Source organism: Chiroxiphia lanceolata, chromosome 10, assembly GCF_009829145.1.
Source record: "Chiroxiphia lanceolata isolate bChiLan1 chromosome 10, bChiLan1.pri, whole genome shotgun sequence".
NCBI classification, from domain to species: domain Eukaryota; kingdom Metazoa; phylum Chordata; class Aves; order Passeriformes; family Pipridae; genus Chiroxiphia; species Chiroxiphia lanceolata.
Genome location: NC_045646.1, coordinates 21,025,292 through 21,051,263, shown reverse-complemented (window position 1 = coordinate 21,051,263; position 25,972 = coordinate 21,025,292). Strand labels below are relative to the sequence as shown.

At 52.8% G+C, this 25,972-nt stretch overlaps 1 protein-coding gene across 1 annotated transcript; it reads left to right on the top strand.

The window, feature by feature from the left end:
• The first annotated feature begins 1,400 nt into the window (after positions 1-1,400).
• Positions 1,401-25,460, top strand: SLCO2A1 (solute carrier organic anion transporter family member 2A1). Its single transcript, XM_032698480.1, has 14 exons — positions 1,401-1,490; positions 11,856-11,993; positions 13,845-14,007; positions 15,830-16,045; positions 18,003-18,101; positions 19,684-19,817; positions 20,871-20,952; positions 21,820-21,984; positions 22,287-22,476; positions 23,510-23,669; positions 24,030-24,190; positions 24,361-24,425; positions 24,541-24,661; positions 24,789-25,460. The coding sequence occupies exons 1-14, from the start codon at positions 1,401-1,403 to the stop codon at positions 24,907-24,909; spliced, it is 1,905 nt and encodes a 634-aa protein (XP_032554371.1). The 3' UTR covers positions 24,910-25,460.
• The last annotated feature ends 512 nt before the right edge of the window (positions 25,461-25,972 follow it).

The following is a 25,972-nucleotide window of genomic DNA, read 5'->3' as shown; positions in this document are numbered from 1 at the left end:
GAATGGTGCATAAAAGGCCTTGGCTAACTTTGATAGGGGAAGAGGGTCTCTTCACATCACATCCTCACCCCAGATGTGGCAAATTTGGGGACTGGAGTGGAAAAGGAGAGATGGAAAACCAGGATGCTTCTATTGCCACCCCAGGGCTGATAACACCCACCTGTCCCAGGACAGGCTTAGGAAATTGGGAAGCTGACAGACAAAAGTAACTCTTTTTATCTTAGCAGTGCTGATTTTCCCACTGCCCTGGGCCTGGTCAGACCCCGGGGGTCCTGTCTTGGGAGGGTTTGGGCAAGGTGGGAGGACGGCGGTGCCCGGGGAGCCTCTCCATGGGTACAAGGCACCCTCTCGTGGTGAGCGCCCACGGAGGAGCCCGGGCGGGACTGGGGTCGGGGGGTGCCCACTGAGAGGGGCTCGGCCCCTCGGCATCATACACAGGGACCCGCCAGCCTTCCCGTGGGGAAACCATTCAGGGGGCTGGGATGGATTTCTCCAGGCTCAGGACACACCCAGGTGGGCTCCGAGGCTTCTCACGGGGTCCCTCTGCTCTCCCCACCTGCTTTATGGAGGGGAAGGCGACAATTTTGACTAAACACTGGCAGCTGCCTCCCTTCGGGCAGAATCAACTTGCCCTTCAGCGTCTGACGTGTTTCCCCCCCGAGAGGAGCCTGCAAAATAAATCAGTACTTTGCTTAAACAAAGCTCCGGAGAGGCGTTGGTAAAAGAAAAAAAAAAAAAAAGGTGCTCAAGAGCTTCACAAATGCAGCTTTTTTTCATGAAAAAAAAAAAAACAAAACCAGGAGAAGTTTCTTTTTTCCACCACAACCCCTTAAGCCAGGGAGGGATTTCTCCGTCCGGCCACCCAATTTCCCCCTCCCACCACCTGGGCGCCAAATCTCAGTTGCTGAAAGGTGCCTCCCCTTCCTCTCGCCCCTTCGGGGGGGGGGGCTTTTAACTAAAATCCCAGTGGCTTTCCCTGCGGGAAGGCTTCATTGCCAGTGCCGTTTCCTTGTCCAGCCCAGTCCCGCAGCCCGGGCCGTGGGCACAGCGGTGGGTCAGGGCTCTGGGTGCCCCCACGGGTGGGCAAACACCGTCCCACAGCCCCAACCGCGCGGGGGTCGCCGAGCCCTCGCTCCCACCTGCTCCCTGCGCTCTGCCCTTCGCTTCCTGCGGCTTTAAAGTTCCCTCGGTGCGCAAAGCAAAAGAGGGAGGAGAAAGAGAAAGCGTTTCATCATCGCTCCCCGGAGCCGACTTATAAAAACTTGGCGCTCACGCTGCCTGGCTCACTCACAGTCTCGGAGGGTTTTCGGCACAGACCGTGAGGGCAGCGGGACAGGCCGGACAGGGACGGGAGCCCAAGCTGAGCCCAACTACTGGGGGCTCCCCGGGAAGCCCTCACGATGGGAGTCCACGCCGAAGCTGGCAAATCCCCAGCTGACATCCCCAAAAGCTCCAGCACCTGCTCCCGGAGTATCTTCTGCAACATCAAAGTAAGGATGGGAGCCTGGCAGGGATGCGCCGCGGGGAGGGAGGAGATGCTTGTGCGGGTAGTGACCCCAGCCCATCCCACGCGTCCCCGCGCCCCGCGTTCGCCCCGCCGGTAAAACGAAGGCTGTTTGATGATGCAGAATTTGAATATCAGCTCCTGGGGCGGTGTGGGGTAACCCCGTCCTGCTCGGTGCGTGGGAAGGGCTGAGGGGCTCGGTGGGGTTCACAGTGGTACCCGGCACTGCACATGGGTGTTGTACCCCACGGGGCAGCTCCCTGTGAGCTTCCCCACAGCGTCCGGTACACGGTGTGCTGCTGCTTAGGGAATGATTAACCACATCCTGGTGTGAAAAGAAAACACTGCCCTAGAATAACATGGGCTTGCTCTAAAAACTTGGTTGAGCAGAGCATTTTGAGTGACAGAAGCAAAGGTTTGGCGGGTTGAAGTGGGTTTTCTGGCGTTGGCTTCCCGGTTACTCACCTGCTGTCATCTTGAAGCCGGTCCCTGCCTGAGCTCCAGGCTCTTGAGCTGGAGTGAGATAACACGGGTCATCCCGGCCACGTGTCACGTTTTACACCCTGCCAACCATCCTGATTTTGCACCACCCATCACCCCGTCTTTTCCCCCCCCCACGCTTTTCGGCCCGTTTCTGGATGTGCACCGAGGCTGCTGCACGTGCTGGTCCCTGTCCCCGGGGCATCAGCCTGCGTTGGCCAGGATTCCCCGGGTGGGGGGGGATTTTCGTGCCTCGTTTGGCAGCACCTCCACACCTCAGCATCCGGAGCAGCCTGGTGCAGTTTTGGGGAACGGCAGCTGCCTGTGGGCGAAGCAGCTTTGGGGATATGTGAGAAGAAACCAGAGGGCAGGACCCCCCTGTGCTGGTGCTACCAGTGGTGCCCAGGGCTGGGGTGTGATTTCCCACCAGTGTTACTGGATCTGAGCCTGTGTGTGATCCAGGGAAGGGTTTGTGAGAGCTTTAGAGCTGAGCATGTTCTCAGGATGTGTGGCCATGGGTAGGGCATCACAGCTGGGATAGGTTTGAGGTTTGTTTGCCATCCATCTTCCCTCACCTTCCCTGGAGGACAGTGCTGCCCACTCCTCCCTGGGCTGTGCTGTAACCCCCGAAGTTCTGTGGGGATGCTCTAGGGTACCATGGGGATGTTCCCAAATGGCTCCTTCTGGGAGATGCCTGGGCTGGAGGCATCATCCCAGATGATGTCTTCGACTCCTACATCCCTGAAGGTCCCCACTGCCCAGGCTGGGCTATTCCAGTGGGTGACTTGATGGCACTTTTTGGCTGAGGGCACCAGGAAGAAGAACTGGAGGTCACCCTGGGTGATTTAGGGCTGCCTCACCCTGGGTGATTTAGGGCTGCCTCTGGCTACATTAATGTGCCTCTGGAGGGGACTGGTGACCTGCTCCCTCCTCTGCTGGAGGTGCAAAAGGTGGCCTTAACCCGCTCCGGGCTGCTGCAGTAACGACCATGACTCTGGGTGAGTAAAGCCACCCAAAAACAGAGCCCTTCTTGCAGTTCATCCTCTGAGGGATTTTTCTCATCCCTCAGAGAAAAATTCTTGCTTTAAGAGCAAATGTATATAAATTGACAGGCAGCAACATCCCCCACTCTTTCCTGACCTGCCCACTCTTCCTGTGCTGTGACATTTGTGTTAAAAACATATATATATTAAGAAAAGAACTGCTTCTGGGTAGGAAAGCATAGCCTGTGTGCACTATCAGTCCTTCCAGCCCCCAAGACAGAGTAGGAAAGCCAAGTGTCCGAGTGGAATTTTCAGGTTTGGGAACTTTTGGAGTGAATGGTTGTCAGCAGCTGGGCACAACATAGTCAGCAGCTGGGTTTGAAGGGTTTTGTAGCTCTTGTTTGTACAAGAAGCTGGGAATGGTGGATTATAAAAAGGCTTCATCCAGCCCCAGATTTTGTGGGAAGCTGCTGGCATCACCCCCTGCCCAGATCCAGGTGCTATAAAGGTGTTTAAATTAGTCAGACACAACATCCTTATATAAGTGATGGCAGTTTCTGGTGGGGACAGTATTTCCAACACAACAGAGTTCCCTACTTTAAGCAGGCTTGGGAGGCTGTGGCTTAGGCTTGGAAGTCTTAAGTACGAAACTCATATTTAATCCCTAAAGCCACTTGTCGGGACCACTTTCAGGGTGCCTTTTGCAGGGCTTGGGCCAAAATAACCAATTATTGTTCTGTGCAAACCACCTCGTCCCTCCATGTTCCCTGTGAGGGGACCACCAGCCCCCTGCACCAGTTCCCATCGCTCTCGGGGTGTTTTCCAGCACTAGACCCGTTGCCGCTGATATTTGGAGGCGTTGGGAGCACAGTGGTGCCAGGGATGGGCATCAGGAAGGGAAAGGTCGTGGTGGACAGGGGTGGTTTGAGGGGTTCTGTGGGAGTTTGAAGAGTGGGATGGGGCTGTCAGTCATGGACTCGCTGCTCGGGATGCAGGAGCAGTGCAGCAGCACTTTGGGAGGCAGTGCCCTGTGGATGTGGCCCTGGCTCAGATCCGTGTGGTTACAGCTGATCTCTGTTCCCTGCGGGAACCTGGCTGGTGACAGTTCCGTGTTGTTGCTGAAAGTTACTCTCAGTCACACGTGGTATTTAATGACTGGCAGTGACACCACTGGGGCTCGGTCGGTGCTGATATTCCCGGGCCCCGCCCGGCTCAGCTGGCAGCGTGTTTGCCGTCGGTGCCGTATCGCACCTGGAATGAGCCCAGAGGTTGTGCTTTCAGTTTGAGTGCCCACTCCGAGGGGGCAGGGCTGCTTCAAGCCCTCGGGAAGCTGTTTGCCTTGATTCACAGAGAGACACAGTAGAAGGGAAAAGGCCTTCCGTTTTTGGGGCTGGGGGTGGCTGCCAAGCGCTGTCCCCGGTGAGAAACATGGAGCATCCCGGTAACCCCCCAGTGGTGGTGATGTGTGATGATGAGACAATTAGAATTGATATTAGGGAGAAATTCTTCCCAGGGTGGGGATGCCCTGGCACAGGTTGCCCAGAGAAGCTGTGGCTGCCCCTGGATCCCTGGAAGTGTCCAAGGCCAGGCTGGACGGGGCTTGGAGCAACCTGGGCTAGTGGAAGGTGTCCCTGCCCATGGCAGGGGGTGGCACTGGATGATCTTTAAGGTCCCTTCCAACCCAAATTATTGCATGATTTCTATGAGGAAGGACAGCTAGAGCTCCCAGGGTTGTGTTGACTGGCACTGGGATTTGGGGAACTTGGAGTTGTCCTGATCAGCAGATGCAGGATGAATCCAATCTTCAGGTGTCACTGCCTGTGCCCAGCATCACTGGGGACACCAAGGACCTCACAGCCTGGAGGAACAAAACAGGTTTGAAAGGTGGAGGAGAGGTGGATGGTTGGTTTTTTGATACCCACACATGGCCATGGACCCCATCAATGTCCCCCAGTCCAGAGTCCCAGTGATGTGATTTAAGCCCATATTGGCCTTGGTGATCCTGGAGGTCTTTTCAACCTTAATGATTTTATGATTCTATATCTGTCTTGCCCTTCCAGACATGCACTGGAAAAGGATTATTTCACAGGAGTTCTCTGTTTACAGAGCCTCAGATATTTTGGCTTCTTTGCCTTTACTGTCTGTTTCATGGTTTTGAGCTATTTTAATTGACTTTGGGATCCCCAGAAACATGACAAGGAGGAGAGCTTTATAAATATCTTGTGATTTAGAGGAGCTGGACTGGTTTCAGCTGGAAACTGGTGAGCTGGAGTGCAGGGGAGCAGCCTGAAAGTGCTGGGAGTGCAGGCTTGTTTTCCATACCTCTGGACTGCCTGGCATGGAAAAGGAAACAGGAGAATAACAGAGAATTATTCTCACTTATGTCAGCCAGAGATAATCCAGGAGAGTTTAAAAGCCCTAGGAGAGGCTTAAATTGAGTGTTATATCATGGCAGGAAGAGGAATGGAATGGAAGAGGGTAGGAGAGGGGACAGCAGGGTCAATAGGAGACTGTGGGCTCCTGGTGTGTGATAAGGCTTTAAAGCATCCCAGGGTAAAGGTGTTGGGAACAAGCAGGGAGCAGCGGACAGGAGTGGGGAGCTCTCCCCTCCTTGGGGAGGCTGGATCCCTTCTGCAGAGGAAACAAGGAACCCTGCCTTTGGGTCTGAGGTCCCAACAGCAGCAGGGCAAGTTTTTTTGTCCCTTCCTTTGAAGTGACTAAAGGAATTTGCTGAAGAGTGTATTTCAGAAGCCTGGAGATGGACCAGTTGTGCTCTCATATCCTGTTGGAAAAGATTATGAATTGTTTTGTTTAGCAAGGACAGGAGATTCATCAAGTCATGAGTGTGGAGGCTGTAGGTTTGGAGAGGGAAACACCAAGAGGACAAAGTCACTGTTGATTAGGGACATTGATTTAAGCAAAAAAATCAAAGCATATTCTAATACTGGACACTGTTCAGGGAGAGATGTTGGATTGGTTGAGTGTTTGTACCAAAGAAACAAGGAGGGTCCTTAGGACAGGTGAGGTGGGGAGAAAGACCTGTGGATCACCAGGAGTCTTCCAGCATCAGACAACAGAGGTTGGGTTTGGATGGATCCCACATTGTGTTATGTCTGGTTTTAGTGGGATCAGCTCCAAAAGGGAAGAACCACCTGGTCTTCACCAGCAACACCAGCAGTGGGATAAGGAAGAAGATGGGAGAGAGGCAGATGGCAAAGCGGGTTTGCAAGTTTAGTGGGATCAAGGTCTAGGAGACATGAAACAAGGTAATTTTATGAGAGGCGAGGTGGTTCGGTGCCCAAACACAAGCAAGGAGTGGTTAGCGTAGATAAGATTGTCGTGAGCAGAGTGGCAGAGGAGCGACGCTGATATGGAGCACGAGGCATGGCCGGGGCGCCGGGCGGGAGCGGTGTTTACACACGCTTGTGGGTCAGGGAAAAGGAAGCCAAGCTGGAGCTGCCGCCTTCAAGGAAGCTGGGATTGGACCCTGATGCACCATAACGAAAAGAGACCTTCAGAAAAAGATGAGAGAGCGAAGACCACCCAAACTGCGGGAGGGTCGGAGGCTGCTGAACGCTCTGCATCGTATTTTACAGGCAGTGTTTTCTTGGGAAGCATCAAACCCTCACACCTCCCACGCTGAGGGTCTGCCTCAGCAACCCTCTGCAGCCAAAAACCTCCATTCTGGGCAAAGCTGGGCTGGCAAGGACCTTGTGAGGGCACTGGGATGCAGTGCTGGGAAATCCCGTGTCTGCGTTCGCTGCAAAAAGGGCAAATATTGCCTTTGCTCGTGACAACTGGGGGCTGTAAAACATGCATTGCTTGGCAGTAGAGAGTCATCATTCCAACGTGCTTCAGGCAATCCCTGATCAGTTTAATTTTTATATTCTTTTATTATTTGCAGTAGAAATAACATTTGGGAGCCAACTTCTGCCACTTGGCTGAGCTCAGAGGTTCTGTGCTGCGGGACAGTCTGTGTGCTGGGTATTTGGTTCATTCTGCGGGAATGTTGCTTTTTTTTTTTTCATCTTTCATGGTGCTTTTAGGTCTCTAAATCCAGGCAGCTGCCCATAGGAAAGCGATGCCGAGAAGGGATGCATTTCCCTGTTCTTTCCCTTTCCATCTGATATATTTCTTTTGGACTGAGTGTTCTCAGCTGTCCTACTGCAGGAGAGTCTCCCAGTGTAGTAAGAGTTGATCATATACAAGCTCTAAAATAAACAGCTTGTCTTCTGCCTTTTAAAATTTTGGGGGTATTCTTATTAATTCCTACAGTTTCCCCCTCCCTTTTCTTTTTTTTTGTCTCTTGGAAGCTTAGGAGATTAAAGTGGAAGGAGCCTTCAGATGTGAGCAAGTTGGGGTCTCCTGACTTTGGGAGGAGTGCCTCCTGACTTTCCCCTCCTGACTTTCCACCACAGTGAAACAATTTTAGGCTCTCTGGAGCCTAAAATGCAACTCCAGTAGTGCCATGTGTAGGGAAAGAGCTAACAGAGCATCCTTGTTCCTAGTTCTTTTCCAGGGTTTACCCCAACCAGATTAATTTTGCTCTGGGCAATGTCCTACCTTGGTGTCATCAGTCACCTGGGGCTGTTTGTATATGTTCTGTGAGGGACTCCACTCCCCAGGCAGTCCTTGTGTCCATCTAACAAAGCTCTGGCTCTTTCCATCCACACTGCTGTGGGAAGGCTATTGGGCACAGGGATTAGCACCAGTGTCAACAGCATTTCCACCTTTTTTATCTCCAGCCAGGCCTGCCAAGGGGAAGACACTGAAAAATGAGGCAAGAGATGACTTTGGACATGAACTGGGGAAGCAGAGCAAGAAATTAACCCTTAACTCCCTGCTCCAGGTGGTAGAGAGGAAGGAACAGTGACCATGCTGCATGTAGCAGCATCTTCCCAAACCCTTGGCCCCTGCAGAGCACAACCAGGCTTCTACCTGGAGGGGTTTTCTCCTGGTTCCTGGAGGAGTCTCCTGGCTCCTTGAGGCTCCATAGAGGTGTTTCACCTTCATTTCACTTTGAAATGAAAGGAAATCTAAATATTTGTTGGACACATCTTCTCTGAAGGAGGCTTGGGTTGGGATTGACCAAATCGTCACCAGCTCTCCTTGTCCAGAGCATGGAAGGACCAGTCCCCTCTGTTCCCTGCAGTAGGGTGGGTTTATCTTCCTTTGGAAAAAGCACTGCCCCGGGAGGTGCTGGTGCCCATGAGCTGGGTGGGGGGAACAGCCTGTCTGCCAGGGACCTTCCCCAGGAGTTTGTTTCCTTTTTAAACGAAGCTCATCTTGGAAAGGAGTCAAGCGTCTTGTATAAACAGCCTGGAGTCAGGATTTCTTCGGCGCTCCGAAGGAAGCGTGGGGATGATTAAGAGGGGATTTTGTGTGTGGATGCATGTGGGTACATGCCTTTCGCCTCTCTGTGCTGCTCCCTGGCTGTCTGCAATTGCTCCTAGCCTGCAGCCTCCAAAATCCGCCAGGCTCTTATGGGAGCATCTGCTCCGGAGGGTCAGCACTTGGGAGTGTCCCCGGCTCCTTAACCTCCCACCGTGCCTTCACCCTCGCCTTGGCTTTGCGTCAGTGAAACCTCCCGGCAAACGAGCTCAGCTCTTCCTTAAAAGCCCCTTTCTGTCATTAGGGAGGATGGATTGTGGCAGCTCTGTCCCCTCCCGGGGCCGCTCGGCGGGTGCATGGGGTCAGCGCAGCACATCCAATGCTCTGCAGCTGGAAGGGCCAGGTCGGGGTTGATTTCCATGGACCAGCGGGTTGTGGGTGTTCAGCATGAACACGCGGGGATGGGAATGCATGGGGAGAAGGACAGGGATGGGAAAGACCCTTGAGGACCTTCAGGGGGACACGGGAGAGTGGTGCCCCCATCTCCACCAGGCTCAGGGCGTTCACAGGCTCCTTTGGGGGAGCCCTCCAAGTAATCACCTCTCCCAACTATTTCCACTCAGAGCCTTCAAGGTTTGGGCTGTCGTTATTTTAATTAAAACTGAGTCTGCTGAGTGCAGGGGAAGTCTTAAATCAGGCACAGCTCTCACCTTTAGACAGTCGGAGTGCATCTGGGAAAGCCAAGCTCCAGCTGCACAAGTCCCAGAGCAAAGGCTGTTTTGCTTTGCTCCAACTGTTCTGGGTGGCAGCTTCTTCCCAAGGAAAAAAATCTCCCCTTCCCATCCCATCCTCAGGCCTCTCGACATCTGAGGGCCGAGGCTGCTGTGTGGTCTCAGGGTGGAATGGATCCCTGGAGCATCCCTCTGGCTCTGCTGCCTTTCCAGTTAACTCCACTCACAGGAGCCAGATTAGAAGGACTCATGGGCAGGGGGAAGCAGCCACACCCAAAATGTTCCTCTCCCTTCATGGATGCTCTCCAGCTGCATTTTTCCCACCTTGCCTTCCCTCGTGGGATGGGGAGCAGGCAGCCCCAACCTGCTCCCAGGCACCTCAGGATCCAGGGCTCCATTTTGTCCATGCCCAGGTTATCACCAAGGCATAAACACATCTTGGTTCATCTCCTGCCAGCTCTGCCTTCTCCCCCCTGCCCTCTCTGACCATGGCTTGTCCCTCTCCTTTCCTGCTGTGGTTCCCATGGTCCTTCCATACCCCCAACTTCTTCCCGTCACCTTCCAACTCCAGCATTCTGGGATGTCAGGCTGCCTTTCCTCCTCATCTTCCCTTCCATCCTTCCATTCTCTCTCTCTCCAACACTTCATCTCTCCATCTGCCCTGGGACTGGGCTGACATTTGCTGCCCTAAATTCGACCTGGGTGATCCACCCTCTTCCCTCCCTGTTGGTAAACAGCTCTGCCTCTGCGACTGGCGCCTCGTGCCGGGAGAGCTCTGCCTCCAGCTGCTCTGCAGCTCAGGAGGTCCCTGCCACTGTTTAGCTGGTGCTTCCTTACTCCAGACACTTCAGCAGGGTCTGGCCAGAGCTGCAGGAACAAAAATTAGCATTCTCAGGCAACAGGATCCCTCCTCCAGTTCCCATCCTCGCAGGAGTCACCTCTCTGCTCCAGACCAGCCCAGGGTGATCCCAGCTCAGAGCTGGGGAAGGGGAAGATGGTGGATCCAGCTACCACCCACAGGACTGTGTGCTGGGATGGGGTTTTGAGCTTGGGAGTTGATAGCTGGAGGGTGGAGAGGTCATTCTGCTTCAAGAGTTCACTGGAGATATTTCACTTCCACTTTGTCCCTTTCTGGGAGGATTTCCCACGTTACACCCATGTCACTGCTCCGTGGCTTTTTGTCAGGGCAAAGTCCCAGCCTGGGAATTTGTTCCCTCCTGCCTGGTTACCAGGCAGCCAGATGCCAGCCAGATGCCAGCCAGACGCCAGCCAGACGCCAGCCAGGTACCAGCCTGTCTGCTGTCACCCCTCTGAGATGTGGCTGGGAAGTCCGTGGTGACAGCCTGTCCCTGTGAGCCTTCTTTCCTCATTTTTGGGGTGTTTACCTTTCTCCTTCGACTTTCCTGTGGTCTCCAGGTTTGTTCCCAGCCTGCCCTTGCACTGTCAGGACTACATTTTCTCCTTCCCTTCATCTCCATCCTCTTGTCTCCTCCTGTCTGTCAGCATCTCTCCTATCCCCTAATGCTTTTAGATACCCAGCTGGGTCTTCTGGCTGGAGCTCTCCTCCCTTGCAGGAGAAGCTTCCAAAGAAACCATCTTCTTGCCCATCTTCTACCCAAATTCTGCCACATTTGCTGGACCTGGCATCCTCCTCTGCTCCCCAAAACACCACTCCACCCACCTGTGGAATTTGCATCCTCCATGTTGGGTGGACAATTTTGGTGGGTTTTGATTTTTTTTTTTTTTTTTTATCACTCAAGGGGTCAGGGCTCCTGGGTGCTACCACCCTTCCAAATAATGAGTATCCCTGCTCTCCTGGCCAAGGACATCAGGAATTTGTCAGGCCTGCAGTACCTTTGATCCCCCATCCATCATCCCGCACTTCCCGCCGTTATCTTTGTGGGACACTCTTCCGGTATTCAGCAAATATTTGATTTCCTATGAATTTAAAAAAAAAAAAAAAAAGACCTTTTCCTTTTTTTTGTTTTATTTTTTTTCTTTTTTTTTTAACGATTCTGAAATACTTTTGGCACCGTGTAGAGGCATTTCATTCCAAGAAAAATAAAGGAAAACTGTTTTGCCTAAATATAGATCAAAAGACACTGGTGAGCTGCCTCTTGCATCCCCGACTGAGAGTGCCTTCCTCTCACAGGCCACCCGGGTTCTTTGGACAAGGTTTCTGCCCTGCCCCCTAAACTCTCTCTATTTTCCCTCCTCTGCCTCCATGCAGCTCTGCTCTTGGCTCGGCTCACAGCCTGGCTCAAGGGAAGATGCTGTTTTTGGAATACTACAAAGGTCTTCAAGTAGTGAGACCATGTGCATATTTCATCCTTTCCCTCTGAGGATTTTAAAACCCTTTTTCAACTTTCTCTAGTAACAGCCCTTGGAGCAGGGTCTGTTAATTGACTTTACAGCTGAGTGAACCCAAGGATGTTCCTTGTCAGAGGTGCAGCCGTTGGCCAAAGCCAACTCAAGTCCACTCCCCCAGGGTGTGATCACCAGCAGTCATGCAGCAGCAGCCAGGCACTACAGCCTCAAACAGCCTCCAGTGGTGCATGGAGAGGTTCAGATTGGATATTAGAGACAATTTCTTCACTGGAAGAGTGGTTAATCATTGGAATAGGCTGTCCAGGGAAGTGGTGGAGCCACCATCCCTGGAAGTCGTCAAAAAGCCAGTAGACGTGGCACTTTGCCATATGGTTTAGTGGCCATGGTGGTTCTTGGTCAAAGGTTGGGCTTGATGATCTTGGAGATTTTTTCCAACATTAATGAGCTTATGATTCTGACAGGGTTCTCACTGGCATGGCACGTTTTGTTTGCCCACAGGTGTTTGTGCTGTGCCATGGGCTTCTCCAGCTCTCCCAGCTCCTCTACAGTGCCAACTTCAAGAGCAGCCTCACCACCATCGAGAAGCGTTTTGGGCTCTCCAGTCTCTCTTCGGGTTTCATCTCCAGCTTGCATGAGGTAACTGGGAGTGGTCAGAACACGGGGGGCACCTTCCCAAAATAGGCTGTCAGAGTTGTTCACACCCAGTGCTTCCTTGGCCGTGCCCACGTGTGCTGGATGAAGCAGCTGTTGTTGTGCACTTGGACACCTCTTCACACTTCACTTCTACTCTACCACCTGCCAGGAGGGTGAATGTAGGGTTATGTGGTGATGGCCCTGTGGCCAAGAGCTGACTTTCACTGGATATAGAATCCCAGAATGGTTTGGGTTGGAAGGGACCTTAAAGTTCATCCAGTTCCAACCCCTGCCATGTGCACTAGCCCAGGTTGCTCCAAGCCCCATCCAACCCGGCCTTGGACACTTCCAGGGCTGGGGTAGCCACAGCTTCTCTGGGCAACCTGTGCCAAGGCCTCCCCACCCTCATATTTCTTCCCAATATCCCATCTAACCCCACCCTCTGTCACAGTTTAAGGCAAGTTGCTGAGCTGGCTGAGGATTTCCTCACAAACCCTTTCCAGTCAATAACTCCTCTGGAATAAGTTTGCACATTCAGATTGTCAGGAATTGTATCCTTCCTGGTAGCTCCTCAAGGCCAACTAGGAAAAGATGTGCAGGGGGAGACTTTATTTTGCTTTCAGAGACAAAGTGCTTGGTGGCAGCTCACCTTGCTGATGAGCTCCCTGGTGAGCACATGGGGTGCTCCATCAGGAATCTGGGCGCTAGGAATCCTCCTAGGTCCTTGGGGAAGTGAATGGTCTTACCTCAGCCAGCACCTACATTTGGGGTTAAAAAGACTGTCTCAGAGCCTACTGAGACTTCCTACTGGCTGTGACTTCCAAGCCTGTCCGGGACAACAATCTTTTTGCATTGGTGCCTGCAGTAATTCCAAGAACAAAAATCATGGAGAGACAAGTAAGGAAGCCCATGTAAACATAAATAGAAAGTTTTCTTAGCCATACATAGAATCGTGTGTTGGAAGGGACCTTTAAAGGCCATCTAACCCAACCCCCTGCAATGAGCAGGGACAGCTCCAACATGCCAAAGTTAAAATCATGTCTAGCTTGTCCCAAGCTGGCAAAGCCCTTGAATGGTAATTTTGTGGTGTTCACCCACTTGCCTGAGTGAGCTGAGTGATTTCACGGCTTTTTAGCTGATTGCATCTGCAGTTGCAAATGTCCAGAGTCACAAATATTTGCAGTGAGCTGGACCTTGTAGCTGGGCTTGTGTCTGTTTGAGTCATAGGAATGGCGGCAACACCCTTCATTTCTTGATGTGTTTTGTAGGAAATGTTAGTTTGTGTCACACTTCTCCCAGGTAACAAGTGACAGGACAGGAGGAAATGGCCTCAAGTTGTGCCAGGGAAGGTTTAGTTTGTATATGGGGGAAAATTCCTTCCTGGAAAGGGTTGTCCAGCCCTGGCATAGCTGCCCAGGGCAGTGGTGGAGTCCCCACCCCTGGAGGGATTTAAAAGCCATGTGGATGTGGCAACTGGGGAAATGAGTTAGTGGTGGCCTTGGCAGCGCTGTGAATGATTGGACTTGATGATCTTAGAAGGCTTTTCCAGCTTTAACGATTCTGTGATTCCTGTGGGGTGGGGGACAGCTGTGGGTACTGAAAGAAACCCCATGCAGACCACAGGGAGGCCATGAAGTTGTTCATGACAGCAAGGGATGCACAGAGGTGGCAGAAGCCAAGGAGGTGCCCTGCTGGTTTGAGGTGAGAAGGGAGCACTGACTCGCTGTGAGCGTGCAGAGTGGAGACTGCGCCGCTCCTGCTCTGTCAAACACCACCGGATAACAGAGCTCTCCACCCAACTGGGCACAGTTATAAGGTCTTAACACCCTCTGTGATGTCTTCTGACACTTCCAGATCGGCAACGTGGTCCTCATCATCTTCGTCAGCTACTTCGGCAGCCGCGTGCACCGCCCGCGGGTGATCGGCGTGGGGGGGCTGCTGCTGGCGCTGGGGGCCTTCCTGGTGACCCTGCCACACTTCCTCTCGGACCCCTACGAGTACACCACGCTCAGCACCGGTAAGGACCACGAGCTGTGCCACCACAGAACCACCTCTGGGCGCTCTGGGCTAGGGTGTGACTGCCCAAGGAGAGGGGTTGTGTCCAGTGCACACGCGATTTAGACACAGTGTTTTGAGGAGAGACTTGAGGTCAGCATTTGCTGATTAAGGCTGAGTTCATTATGTCTTTGAAACCCCTTCTGAGTGCGGTAGTTACATGTGGGATACCTTCTGCCTCTCCTGGGTATGTTATTCCAGCTGTGCTGTGGAATCAAATCATGTGGATTCCAAATCATGGAATGGTTTGGGTGGGAAGGGACTTAAGAGATCATCTCATTCCACCCCCTCCCATGGGCAGGGACACCTCCCACTAGCCCAGGTTGGTCCAAGCCCAATCCAGCCTGGCCTTGGACACTCTCGGGGATGGGGCAGCCACAGCTTCTCTGGGCAACCTGTGCCAGGGCCTCACCACCCTCCTGTGATAGAGCAAAGACCTCCTGTCCTCAGGGCCTGTTCTGCTCTAACCTATAAACCTTACGATCCACACTAAGGAAGGCTCCTGGTTTAACTGGGCAGGCTTTGGGAACAAGCTCATGTATATGATGACACTCTATTTTCTTTGCTGAAAGAGTAATCAGCATCACCTGCATCACCTGCCCCAAGGCTGGCTTTGGCCTTTCCTAAGTGACTTCAGCACCTAGATCCTTGGATGCTGATGAGCCTTAGTCTCCTCAGGGATTGCCACCTCCAAAAACCAGCTCTCTGCTGGTCCCCATCCCCAAGGCTTTTGAGTCAGACAGTTTGGAGAGTAAATCAGGCATCAGATGCCAAGTTTTCGAACAGCTTGAATTCGTGCACCAGGCTATGAACAGGTCAGGATTTGGGACAGGGGCTGCTCTGACTGTGAAGGAAACAGGAGGAAGGATCAGGTATCACCCTGCTCCCTGCCCAGAGCTTTGTGAGTTTTGACTCAGTGTTTATACTCCATATGTTCCCTTGTATAGGTAGTTCTGTGCAACAATAAGGAAACTGGCCAGGAATTATATGGAGAATGAGTTGGTCAAATAATGCTGATGCCCTGATTGACTGGTGTTAGATTTGTGTACAGCCATGGAGGTACAATCAGGAACCACTGAAAAGGTTGAAGGGAAGCACCAAGAACTGTGTTTGACTCTAAAGTTCTGCATGTGGTGCAATTCTTGCAGAACAGCTTCACTAAATTGAATAAGATTAGAGGATGGACTGTGTAAAAATAGACAAACAGGGCAAAGATATTGACATTATGAGGACTGCTGGGCAATGGAAAAGAACAAATTAACCCTGTCAACAGCCCATGAAGATGCTCCAGGCCAGGCCGGAGTTTTCACGGTGGTTTGGAGCAGGTTGAAGACCTCCCCACGGTCTTCAGAGGACTGTTTAAAGAAGCAAGAACCATGTTTTGGAAGGAACCTGAACGAGGAGGGCAATGGAGATTCAGGGACAGTGTCCTCAGGCAAACCAGGTCACCCCGGAGGGCATCACCCCCTGTTCCTGCTCGGGTACCACAAGGGAGCAAAGACCACAGATAACAAAAACCAACCATGGGTTAGGTTTGCCCTCATTAAACTGAGAACTCCATGCCATGAACTCTAAAAGTTTGATTAAAATCACAGCCCGGTTGTTTGCTGCCCTGACCTCAGTGTAATACTCCAAAGGAAGGGCAAGGCAAAGAGAACTGTAAATAAAATGAGCAATCCATCCAAAATCCAGCAGGTTTGGAGAGTCCTGCTATTTTGGGATTTAGTGTGGGAGGAGGCAGAGGATGTGCCCAGTGTTGTAATGCTCACTTTTCTCCCTTTCAGGTAACAAAAGCCAGGGGCAGGCTGAGCTCTGCTATCCAGAGAACAAGTTTGTGTGCCCAAACACCACCCGTGACCCCCAGAAGGAGGCCAACAGCATGTGGGCCATGATGGTCATCGCCCAGCTACTGGCCGGGATCGGGACTGTCCCCATCCAGCCCTTTGGGATATCCTACGTGGATGACTTCGCAGAGGCCAACAATTCCCCTCTGTACGTTGGTAAGTGGGACCATTGCTGTGTATTTTGTCTCCTCCAGACCTTACAGGTGAGATATCAAGGTATTTATCTGGAGAGGAACCCATGGACACAGATTGAGCAGCCAGAGAGACTCAGACAAAATCCTCCCTGATTAAAAAGCCAGATTGTCTCTCCCCTTGACAGTCAGCTGTTCTCTGTAGGGTTATGTTTATGAAGTGGGTGATAGGAAGCCAACAAATCAGGGCAAGGAGATGAGATGGATGAGCTGGGACTTCTCCCTTGCATTTATGAGATCTTGTGCCATTCATGGGGGAGAAAAGTTGCAATGAAAGCTTCTCAGAGACCATCTCCTGTTCTTACTGAGCATTGATTGGTCATGTTTTAGCCAGCAATATGATAGCCTGCAAGAGCCCACTAACACAGGTTTTGTATCAAGGGTCCAAAATCAACACTTTTGCCATGGAATCGGTCCCTGCCCGATGTGGGCTCCCAGGCTCAGGAGGAATTCTTGATTGCAAAGAGAGAGGTCCCGGCTTCCACATCAAATTGTGTTTTATCTCCTATGAATGTCAAACCCCATCTGGTGCTGACCTGCCTACGTGAGCTTTGAGCTCAGTCCATAAGTTATTTAAAAGCCTGATTCCTCCTGGTGCCAAACAATGTCTTTAGAGCAGCCAAAGGTGTCAGAGTGATTTAGGAGTCGAAAGCGGATGTCCCAAAATAAGGTAAGCACTAGAGGAGAAGGAAAGCCTTTGGAACTAAACTCCCAAGGACAGGCTTTGGACAAGCATTGGAGTGCTTGGCAAGGTCTCCAGACCCTTCCAGGAGTACTTTGCTCCGGGAAAGTTCTGCTGCGCCACCAAAGAGCGCTGCAGAGTCTCATGTGTGGGCAGTGCTCGCTCCTCTCAGCTCATTTGGCTGGTAAAAGCAGGGACAGAATCATAGAATTCCAGGATGGCACAGGGTTGGAAGAGACTTTAAAGGTCATCTAGTTCCAACCCTGTGCCACAGGCAGGGACATAATCCACTAGACCAGATTGCTCCAAGCCCCAAGCATCCTTGTCTTCCCCCTGTAGTGAGGGGCTGCCGTTCCCATGACCTCTCAGTGACATCTGAATTTCCAGACCTGTAAGGAAAATGAAGGAAAGGGGACTGAAGGACCATGAAAGGTTCTGAAGATGAAGAAAATGGGACTGGTGTGTTGTGTATAATACAGATGGTCACTTCAGGGCTACTGGAGGTCCAGGTTGCCTCAGTACAAGATAAATGCCATCACCCTGAGTCTGGTTTCATTTTATGGCTGGTGTAGTTCGAGATACTGTTTCCTTTTGAATAGTTTAAGAATGTTATGCAAAGTGTTTCTTTCAAGGAGGGAACTTGGATCCTTTCATTCCAAATGAGTCAAAAGGAAACATTCTGACCTTACAGGTTGGGTACAGGTTGTCTGTTTTGGAACAGGATGGTTCAGCTGGACCCAGGGTGGTCTGCTGGCCTTTTTGCTCTCAGAATCTTTCACTTCCCCTGATGTTTGCACCAAAGGTTTTTGCCTGTATTTGAGGACTGGGATGGGTTTGCTTCGCTGGCCTCCTGTAGGAGGTGAAGGTCTCCATCACCTGTGGGAGCCCAGGACGCCACCGTCCTGCTGCTCCCAGGGGTTCCTCACTTTGTCCCAGTGGATCACAGATATTCACGGTGTAGCTGACAACTTTTAGTGTCCCAGAAAAACCTTGACTGCAGCAGAGCAGAGGGACTTTTTCTACAGCAGCTGCCTTCCCCCTCCTGTTCCTGTTAGCTAAACACCACCTTCAGTGGCTGAGCAATGGGCACCTTCTCATCATCTACCAGGTGCTAAAGGGTGGTTTCTCCCCTCTGTATGTAGTACTATCATTCCTGCCTCACCTGGGAAGACAGAAGCCATATTTGCATTGGAACTACTATTCCCTGCTCACACTGGCTCTCTCTGCTCTCCTTTCCCAGCCATCCTCTTTGCCATCGCCGTGTTTGGCCCAGCTTTTGGATACTTACTGGGATCTGTGGTGCTGCGGCTATTCGTGGACATCGGGAGGGTCGACACTGGTAAGTATTTCTCAAGTAGTGATGGTCCTAAAAACCTTCTGTGAGTCAGAAGGTCACTGTGAAACCAAAGGTGACAGAAGCCACCAGTCCTGTGACCTGTAAAATGCACTGCAATGGAAAGACCACATTCCTCTACTCCATCATCCCATGAAGAAGGATACAGGTGGTCTTGAAGCCACCACTGAAGCAGAGGCCTGTGGTAGGGACAAGCCCAACTCATGGTGCTGCACTGGTGGTCATGGCTGGGTCTGCCCACTGCCACCACACTGAGGAGGTATCACATGACTCCAGCATGGTGGTGGAGAGGAGCAGGGACAACTGAAGCATCCAGGGATGGAGAAAACAACTATAGGGCAACTGTTGCCCTATGGATACCTGGGAGGCTTGAGTCTACTCATCCTCTTCCCCACCACCCTTCACCAGCATCGGCAGAGAGAGAGGGACCAAGCCGGCGCCACCGCAGGGATAATTTTGTTTATCAGCGGCACATGCTTATTATTTCTGGTAACTTAATCACTGAAGAATTCTCCCCAGCTCCATCATTTATGTGGCTCTTCCTGTGTTTCCTCAGAGAGATCAGAGCCTGCCTGACATTTTTGTCCGATGCCTGATAAGAATAACAAATGAACCTGGGCAGGAAGCTCCAAAAAGCCTTGGCCCGCTCCCCGCGGGGGCAGACGGATTTAGCAGCTTCTGCCTGGTCACTCCATGATAATGTCCGAGCTCCAGAGTGGAGTGGTCCTGTTTGGGGAAGTGGGACGATTGTTCCAGTGGGAAGTGGGCTCCTCTCCTGCCACACCCTGGCACAGGGCTCCCACCTGGAGCCTGCCGCTGGTTCCTTCCAGCCACCACATCCCGGCCACAGGGAGCTGTGGGCCCCATGCCAAGCCAAGCAATCTGTCAAACCTCCTGTGAGCATCTCTCGGCCCAGCCCAAGGATGTCTCCGCTGGAGACGGAGCAGCTCTCACCTTCTCCTCCCGTTTCCGGAGAAGGCGCCCAGGGTTTCGTCCACTCGGATATGGGGCTCATTAGCAGTGCTTGTCTGCCGACACGGGGCCTTCCCTTGGTCTCTGCAACCACAGAGTGACGGAGCCTGGAACAATGGGAAAGCAATTTTTTCCAGGAAAGTAGCTGCGGCCTTTCCTGGTCCCTGTCTTGGCTCAGCATCCCTGGCAGGCAGAGTGTTCCAAACCCACTGTATACTCCCAGAGGAGGAGCATGGAGCTGGACCCTGTAATCGCTGCTTGATGGGCTGGCTCGAGAGGGGAAGAGCTGAACCTGTGCCATCGGTGTGCTTTCCACGCTGACTAAATCCATCCTGCAGCCATCTGGGAGGCTCAGCACAGTTGGGATGAGTGGCTGTGCAGGGTCCTGGCCAGGGAAAGGAAAACACAACCAGGGCTGGTCTTGCTGCCAGTGTCGGTGGGAGCTTCCACCTCTGTCCATTTGCTCTTCCATGCCAGTGGAGAGATCCTTGGGCTGTGCCCACAGGGACCCTTTCTGTTCCACCAGTCCATATTTTCATGGACATTTGCCCCTTTTACCCCTGGAGCTCTTATAGTGTGTCCTCGTGTCTTGCAGCGACACTGCGCCTGATGCCGGGGGACCAGCGGTGGATCGGAGCCTGGTGGCTGGGGCTGCTGATCTCCTCAGGCTGCTTGGTGCTCACCTCCATCCCTTACTTCTTCTTCCCTCGGTACATGCTGAAAGGAGAGGTGAGACCTCATCTCCATAGGTTGGAATGACTTGGAGGCAGGGAAGTGCTCAGGGAGGGAATACCTGTCCCCGGGGTGGGGGTGGGGGCGGAGGAAGGGAGCCCAGCAAACCTTTCCACTAAAACAGGTTTTAAAAGATGCAAAATTATTAAAATTTCTCATGTTGGTGTTTTCAAAGCCAAGCCCCAATCTGGTTTTGTCACAAAAGTAATTGAGTTCTGTTTTGAAATTGTTTAATCATCCATTCTTTAAAGGTCAAAATCAAACCCAAAATATTTCATGGTTATGGCTAAAGGACTCACGAGACCTGAGCCTAGCTGACTCCAACTTTCACTTTCAGACTTTTTGCACAGTTAAAAGAGAGGTCTTTTGCCAGGGTTCAGGAAAGAAAAGCTTTCCAACTTCTTAAAGCCTCTCCAAGCAGGAAAAACCGTCTTGCCACTGCTCAGGGGCTGCAGTGAAGTTTGAGATAATTCACTCCTTTAGTCATAGAATCCCAGAGTGGTTTGGGCTGGAAAGGACCTTAAAGCTCATCTCATTCCATCCCCTGCTGTGGGCAGGGACACCTTCCACTAGCCCGTGTTGCTCCAAGCCCTGTCCAACCTGGCCTTGGACACTTCCAGGGATCCAGGGGCAGCCACAGCTTCTCTGGGCAACCTGTGCCAGGGCTTCACCACCTTCACAGGGAAAAATTTTTCCCCAATATCCCATCTTATCCTGCCCTCTGGTAGTGGGAAGCCATTCTCCCCTTGTCCTGTCACTCCATGGCTTGCCCAAAGTCACTCTTGGAGCACCTCTGGGCTCTGGAAGGGGCTCTAAGGTCTCTCTGGAGGCTTCTCTTCTCCAGGCTGGACACCCCCAGCTCTCCCAGCCTGGAGAAGTGCTCCAGGCCAGGTTGGATGGGGCTTTGCTGTGATTATCAGGCTTGGCTGGGGGTGAAAGGCACCTGGGACAGACCCTGCCCCTCTGCAGCCTCACTGTGCCCCAGGATGGTGCCAGCCACCCATGGGTGCTCCCCCTCTCACCACAGCCTGCCCCTCTCCCCTTCTCCAGGACCGGAACGGGGAGGCTGGAATGCTCAGGAAGATGGAGACAGGGGCAGCTGAAGAGACCTCCCTGCTGGAGTTTATAAAAAGTAAAGGGCTGGCATGTCCAGGCGAGGGTGGGCGGGTGGGGACCCCTATGACGGTGATTTCAAGCCAGGGGGTGTTGTGTGGCAATGCCAGGGCCAGCTCTGGCACCTCCAGGGCTGCAGCATGCCCTGCCCTAAGGGAAGGGGGACACAGCCTTCCTCTTGCTCTAAGCAGTGCTGACGTCTGTGGGGCCTGAGCTGTTTTTGATGATTGGTTTGAGGACCTTAAAATGGTGTGAGTGTGCTGGAAAAGGGGCCCCAGCTCCAGGGGTGGGCACGGGGCTGCTGGCGCCACCAGCCCCCCCTTCGAGGAGGTCACCCCACTGCAGCTGACACTGCTCTGTTTATGTGTAGCCGAAATGGGCTTGAGGGGGATGCCAATAGTGAGGGACCAGATTAATGACTCCCTTTATCTCCATGACGATTTCTTCCCAGATAAAGGCCCTCCTCTCTCCTTCCCTCTCCATCCACCACAGTCATATCCTGGAGCTGCCAGCTCCCTCTTCTCCATCTCAATGGGGTTTTGATGGATGATACCGGCTCTCCCCAGCACTCTCTGCTAATTAGAAAAGCTCATTAGAGACCAAATAAACAGAGCTGGTCCCAAGGAGCCTGGAGTCTGTCTGCCTCTGCTGACAGAGCTGGGGGGACACAATGTCCCCCCAGGAAAACACTGTGTTCATCCATAATCCTGCCAGCTGCCGAGACACATCCCACTTTCCCATGGCCGCAGACATCCCCAGCAGATCATCATTGTCCCACAGACATCCTCGCTGGGAACAGCCTAAGGGTGGGGTTTTTTTCCCAGTACAAGTTGCTGGCGTGAGGATCACATGGCTAAAAGTCATTTTTTCTGCTGTTTCCCCATAGGATTCCCGAAGATCTTCCTCAGGCTGCTGCTCAACCCCCTTTTCATCCTCCTGGTGCTGGCTCAGTGCAGCTTCTCCTCGGTCATTGCGGGTCTGGCCACTTTCCTCAACAAGTTCCTGGAGAAGCAGTACGGTGCCTCCTCCTCCCAGGCCAACTTCCTCATAGGTGAGCACGGATGGAGGCAAAAAATACCCATCAGCACAGACCCACCCTCCTGTATTCCCCAGAATTTTTAAATTCTTGCAGTAGAAGCCACTGGAAGCTCATTTTTAAGTGAGACCTGGGGTTCACCTTGGGGTGGTTGGTGACTTTCCTGGCCTGAGGTTTCCCAGCTGCCTTAGGCTGCCTTGGATAACAGTGGGATTTGTGGGCTCTCCCAGCTCCCATGAGGTCCACACAGGCACCCCCTGCCCATGGAGGGGTGCTGGGCAGGCAGGACCCCCCCTAATGCCCTCATTTCCCTGCAGGAGCCGTGAACCTGCCGGCAGCAGCACTTGGGATGCTCTTAGGAGGGATCATCATGAAACGTTTCGCCTTCTCCCTGCGGGCCATCCCCCGCTTCGCTGTGGTGGTGCTCATGTTCTCCATCCTCCTCTGCCTCCCCATCTTCTTCATGGGCTGCTCCACAGGGCACATCGAGGGCATCTACCCCCACAGGTAATGCAGGTCGCTGGGCTGCTCCCAGCTCCCTGTTTCTCCAGCCCTTGTCCCGCTTGTCCATGGGGAGGGATACACGCAGGTGAAGAGGCAGTAGACATGACCGTGCTGCTGCTTGCTCCTTGATCCCATTGCCTGGAGCTGATCCATGCAATTCACAGCACAGAGAGCTTGGGAGGTCATTTATCCCTGATTTTCTATGCCAGACAAGCAGAATGTATTTTTCACTGTGGATTTTTAGGGGGAAATTAGTAATATTAGTGTCTGTGTCCACATCACCTCACGCGCTTCCTGTTCAAGCTGGATATCACCTTTCTCGGCACCTCAGTGGATACTTTTGACCCTTACATGACTTTTTAAGATAAAAATGATATTTAGATACCACCAAGGCTTGATATCAAGTGCATTGTGCTCATTTCCTAGTGGAAATGCCAGCAAGGGTTAGGGTTAGGGTTTCTGGTGCCATTTCCCTGCAGGGATGGAGCAGCCCCATCCCACCCTGCCCAGGGACAGCTCCCTTGTGCCACATTCCTGCAGGATTCCAGCTGTGCCACTTAGCAGATGCACACCCTCAGGTATGAAGGAAAGATAGCACAGATCACTGGATTTGTCCTCACTGTCATCAGGCTTGTTTGGGAATGTGCCCACTTCCAGTTTATGTCTGTGTGGTGTTTCCAGCTGGGGCTGTTCGCACAGCTGCTTGTGCAGCTCTGGATGGAGCCCAGGTCCATTTCTCCAGGAGTTTGGCCGATTAGTTTTCAGCTGGGGAGGGAAGAAAAAAAAAAAAAAAAGGAAAAAAGAAGTGTGTGAGTATTTGTTTGGAGACATAACATAATTCCTGCGACATTCACTGTACACTTCCAGAGGTACCTGCGGTGATCAGGGGCTGGCAGGAGGCCAGGCTGCTGCTGGCAGTGTCCCAGTCCAAACAGGAACGGGAAAACTGGTCAACTAGTAAGAGAGACTTTTATTTTTCTTCTCTCTGTCCTATTTCTTAATTTTTTCCCCATTTTTCCCTCCTTCTTTTTGGCAGTACACTGAGTTCCCAGCAGCAGGTTAAGGAGCCGAGTGGGTGCCGCTGCTCCAAGCACATCTTCCACCCGGTGTGCTGGGAAAACAAGGTGGAGTACATCTCACCCTGCTTCGCTGGCTGCACCAGCAGCACCATCAATTCCTCCAACCCCAACCAAGTGGTGAGTAAAGCACATGGTTTGCAAAGCAGCCTGAACCTTTGCTCGCTGGGGACAGGGGAGTGATGCTGCAGGAACCTGACAGATGCAACAAGGGGGTGGAACCTTTTTGGCACGGTGTGCTGGGAAGTCTACCAGGGAGCTGGAGTCCTGGGAAGGTGCCACGGAGAATTCCTGGGAGTCTGCTTGGAGAAACAGGGATGGTGGCACATCCCATTGCAGGATGCCATGGCTGTGGCCTTAAAATTGGAGCTGATGCTCTCGTCGGTCTCCTGCAAAGGGCTGTGGTTCGATGGGTCACTAAAATCCCTTCTCTTGGCTTTGGGAGTCTTATGTCTGTTCCGTTCCAAATGTTTTCAACAGATCTACAAGAACTGTTCCCAGATCCCTTCTGGGAAGGAGCTGTACTCAGGCTCCTGTCCGCTCAGCTGCTCTGACATGCTCTTTCCTGCCATATTCCTCATCTCCTTCGCTGCCCTGGTCGCCTGCCTGTCCCACAACCCCCTCTACATGATGGTGTTAAGGTGAGCACTGTGTGTGGGTGGAGGCACACAGGAGTCACAGGGGGTAGTGTGATGTTATGGTTCCCCACGTTGGGATCCATGGGATGTCATAAATGTGCAACCAACCCAAGTCTTGACCGAACCCAGAGCCAGCACCACCACTCTGACCTCCCGTGGCTTCTCCCCTGTAGGGTGGTGAACCAGGACGAGAAGTCGTTTGCCATCGGCGTCCAGTTCTTACTAATGAGGCTGCTGGGTGAGTGTCCATCTCCTAATGAGACTGAGGGGAGCAGTGAAGGTTTGCTGGAGCCCCAGGAGGTGTTGAACCTCGTCAGGGACAGCAGCCTGACTCCATCCTCTCTTCTCCCAAGCCTGGCTGCCAGCCCCAGCCATGTTTGGAGCGCTCATCGACTCGTCCTGCATTTACTGGCAGCAGCAGTGCACCCAGCGCCGGTTCTGCGCCTACTACAACAACAACTTCCTCCGCAACAGGTACCCCTGGCACCTGTGCCCTGTCCCCCCTGGCGGCCTCGGCCACAGGGATGGTCCCCAGCTCAGCCTGGGGCCAGCTGGAGGTGCCACGTCCGGACACGGCATCTCCCTGCTCTTCTCCCGGCAGATACCTGGGGCTGCAGGTGGGCTACAAGGTGGTGGGCACCGTCCTGCTCGCCCTCATCAGCTGGAAGGTGAAGAGGAGCAAGGAGTACAACGTGCAGGAGAAGGCAGCGGGGCTGGTGTAGCCCAGGGACTGACTCCACACCCCACCATGCACTGCCAGTTCTTTGTCTCATCTGGGTTCGTTTTACCTTCTTTCGGGAGCAACTTCACCTCAGCAGCTCTGAGCTCCTCTCCTGCAGACCAGGGCACCGCTGTGCTCCCGGGGAGGGACACTCCGTGCCAGCCCTGTCCCGGGAACGGCTTCCCCCGGGCTCTCCAGCTGTACTTGCCCATCACCCTGGGGAGGGGGCAGCCCCCCAGCAGCTGGACCAGGAGGTAGAAAGAGGCTGGAACTCGTGGACCCAGAGAAGTGCCTGCTGTGGGCGATGGTCCCTGTTCTGGCTTGACATTTCCAGCCAGGTAGTGCCTTCCTGGCTGGGACAGGAGCAGGGACGTGGCTGCCAGCCCTGAGGGACTGCCCGGTGTCCCCCCACCCCTCGCAGAGGTCAGCATGGACACCGCACACGCATTGTGACAAGTATATCACAAGGGGTTTGTTGCAGAACATTTGCGGTTTGTTGCTCTTTTTATTTTTTAAATAAAGGTCACTTTTCCAACTGTGGTGGTTCCCTGGTCTCCCCCCACCTCCTGAGCTGACCCCAACAGCCAGGCAAGGCAGGGGGGATGCTGTGCTCAATCAGAGAATATTCTGGATCACCGAGTCCAACAGGAACAGGGCTGCAAGCAGCAGCAATTTTTGACCTGAGGCTCTCCCCCCCTTTGATACATTTCTTGGCACAGACAATTCTGGTCTTTGCTTGCTCGAGCTGGTGCCTCAAAAGCGGGACCATGAACAAAGAAATCCCTGGGCAATTACCCCCTTACAACTTTCATTCCCCCTCCCTCACATGACAGTCCTGACCAACAGCCATATCAGGGGCTGGGGTCCTTCCCACTCCTCATGGCTTCACTGTTTCATTACCAAACTGTTGCTTCAGCCCCTGAGGTGGGTTTTGGTGAGGGTTCAGTGTGTTCTGTTACTCCACGCTGTGACAGGGTTGTTACACTTCACAGACCACAATCTATGGGCTGTTTGCTCCAGCTATCAATTTTTAAGTAATATTTAAGCTGCAGCTTTGTCTATTC

Excerpts from the sequence above, each read along its gene's own strand:
- SLCO2A1 (XM_032698480.1), top strand. The coding sequence starts at position 1,401 with ATGGGAGTCCACGCCGAAGCTGGCAAATCCCCAGCTGACATCCCCAAA. Across the intron at positions 14,008-15,829 it reads GTACACCACGCTCAGCACCG|GTAACAAAAGCCAGGGGCAG; the intron begins GTAAGGACCACG and ends TCTCCCTTTCAG. Across the intron at positions 21,985-22,286 it reads CCAGGCCAACTTCCTCATAG|GAGCCGTGAACCTGCCGGCA; the intron begins GTGAGCACGGAT and ends ATTTCCCTGCAG.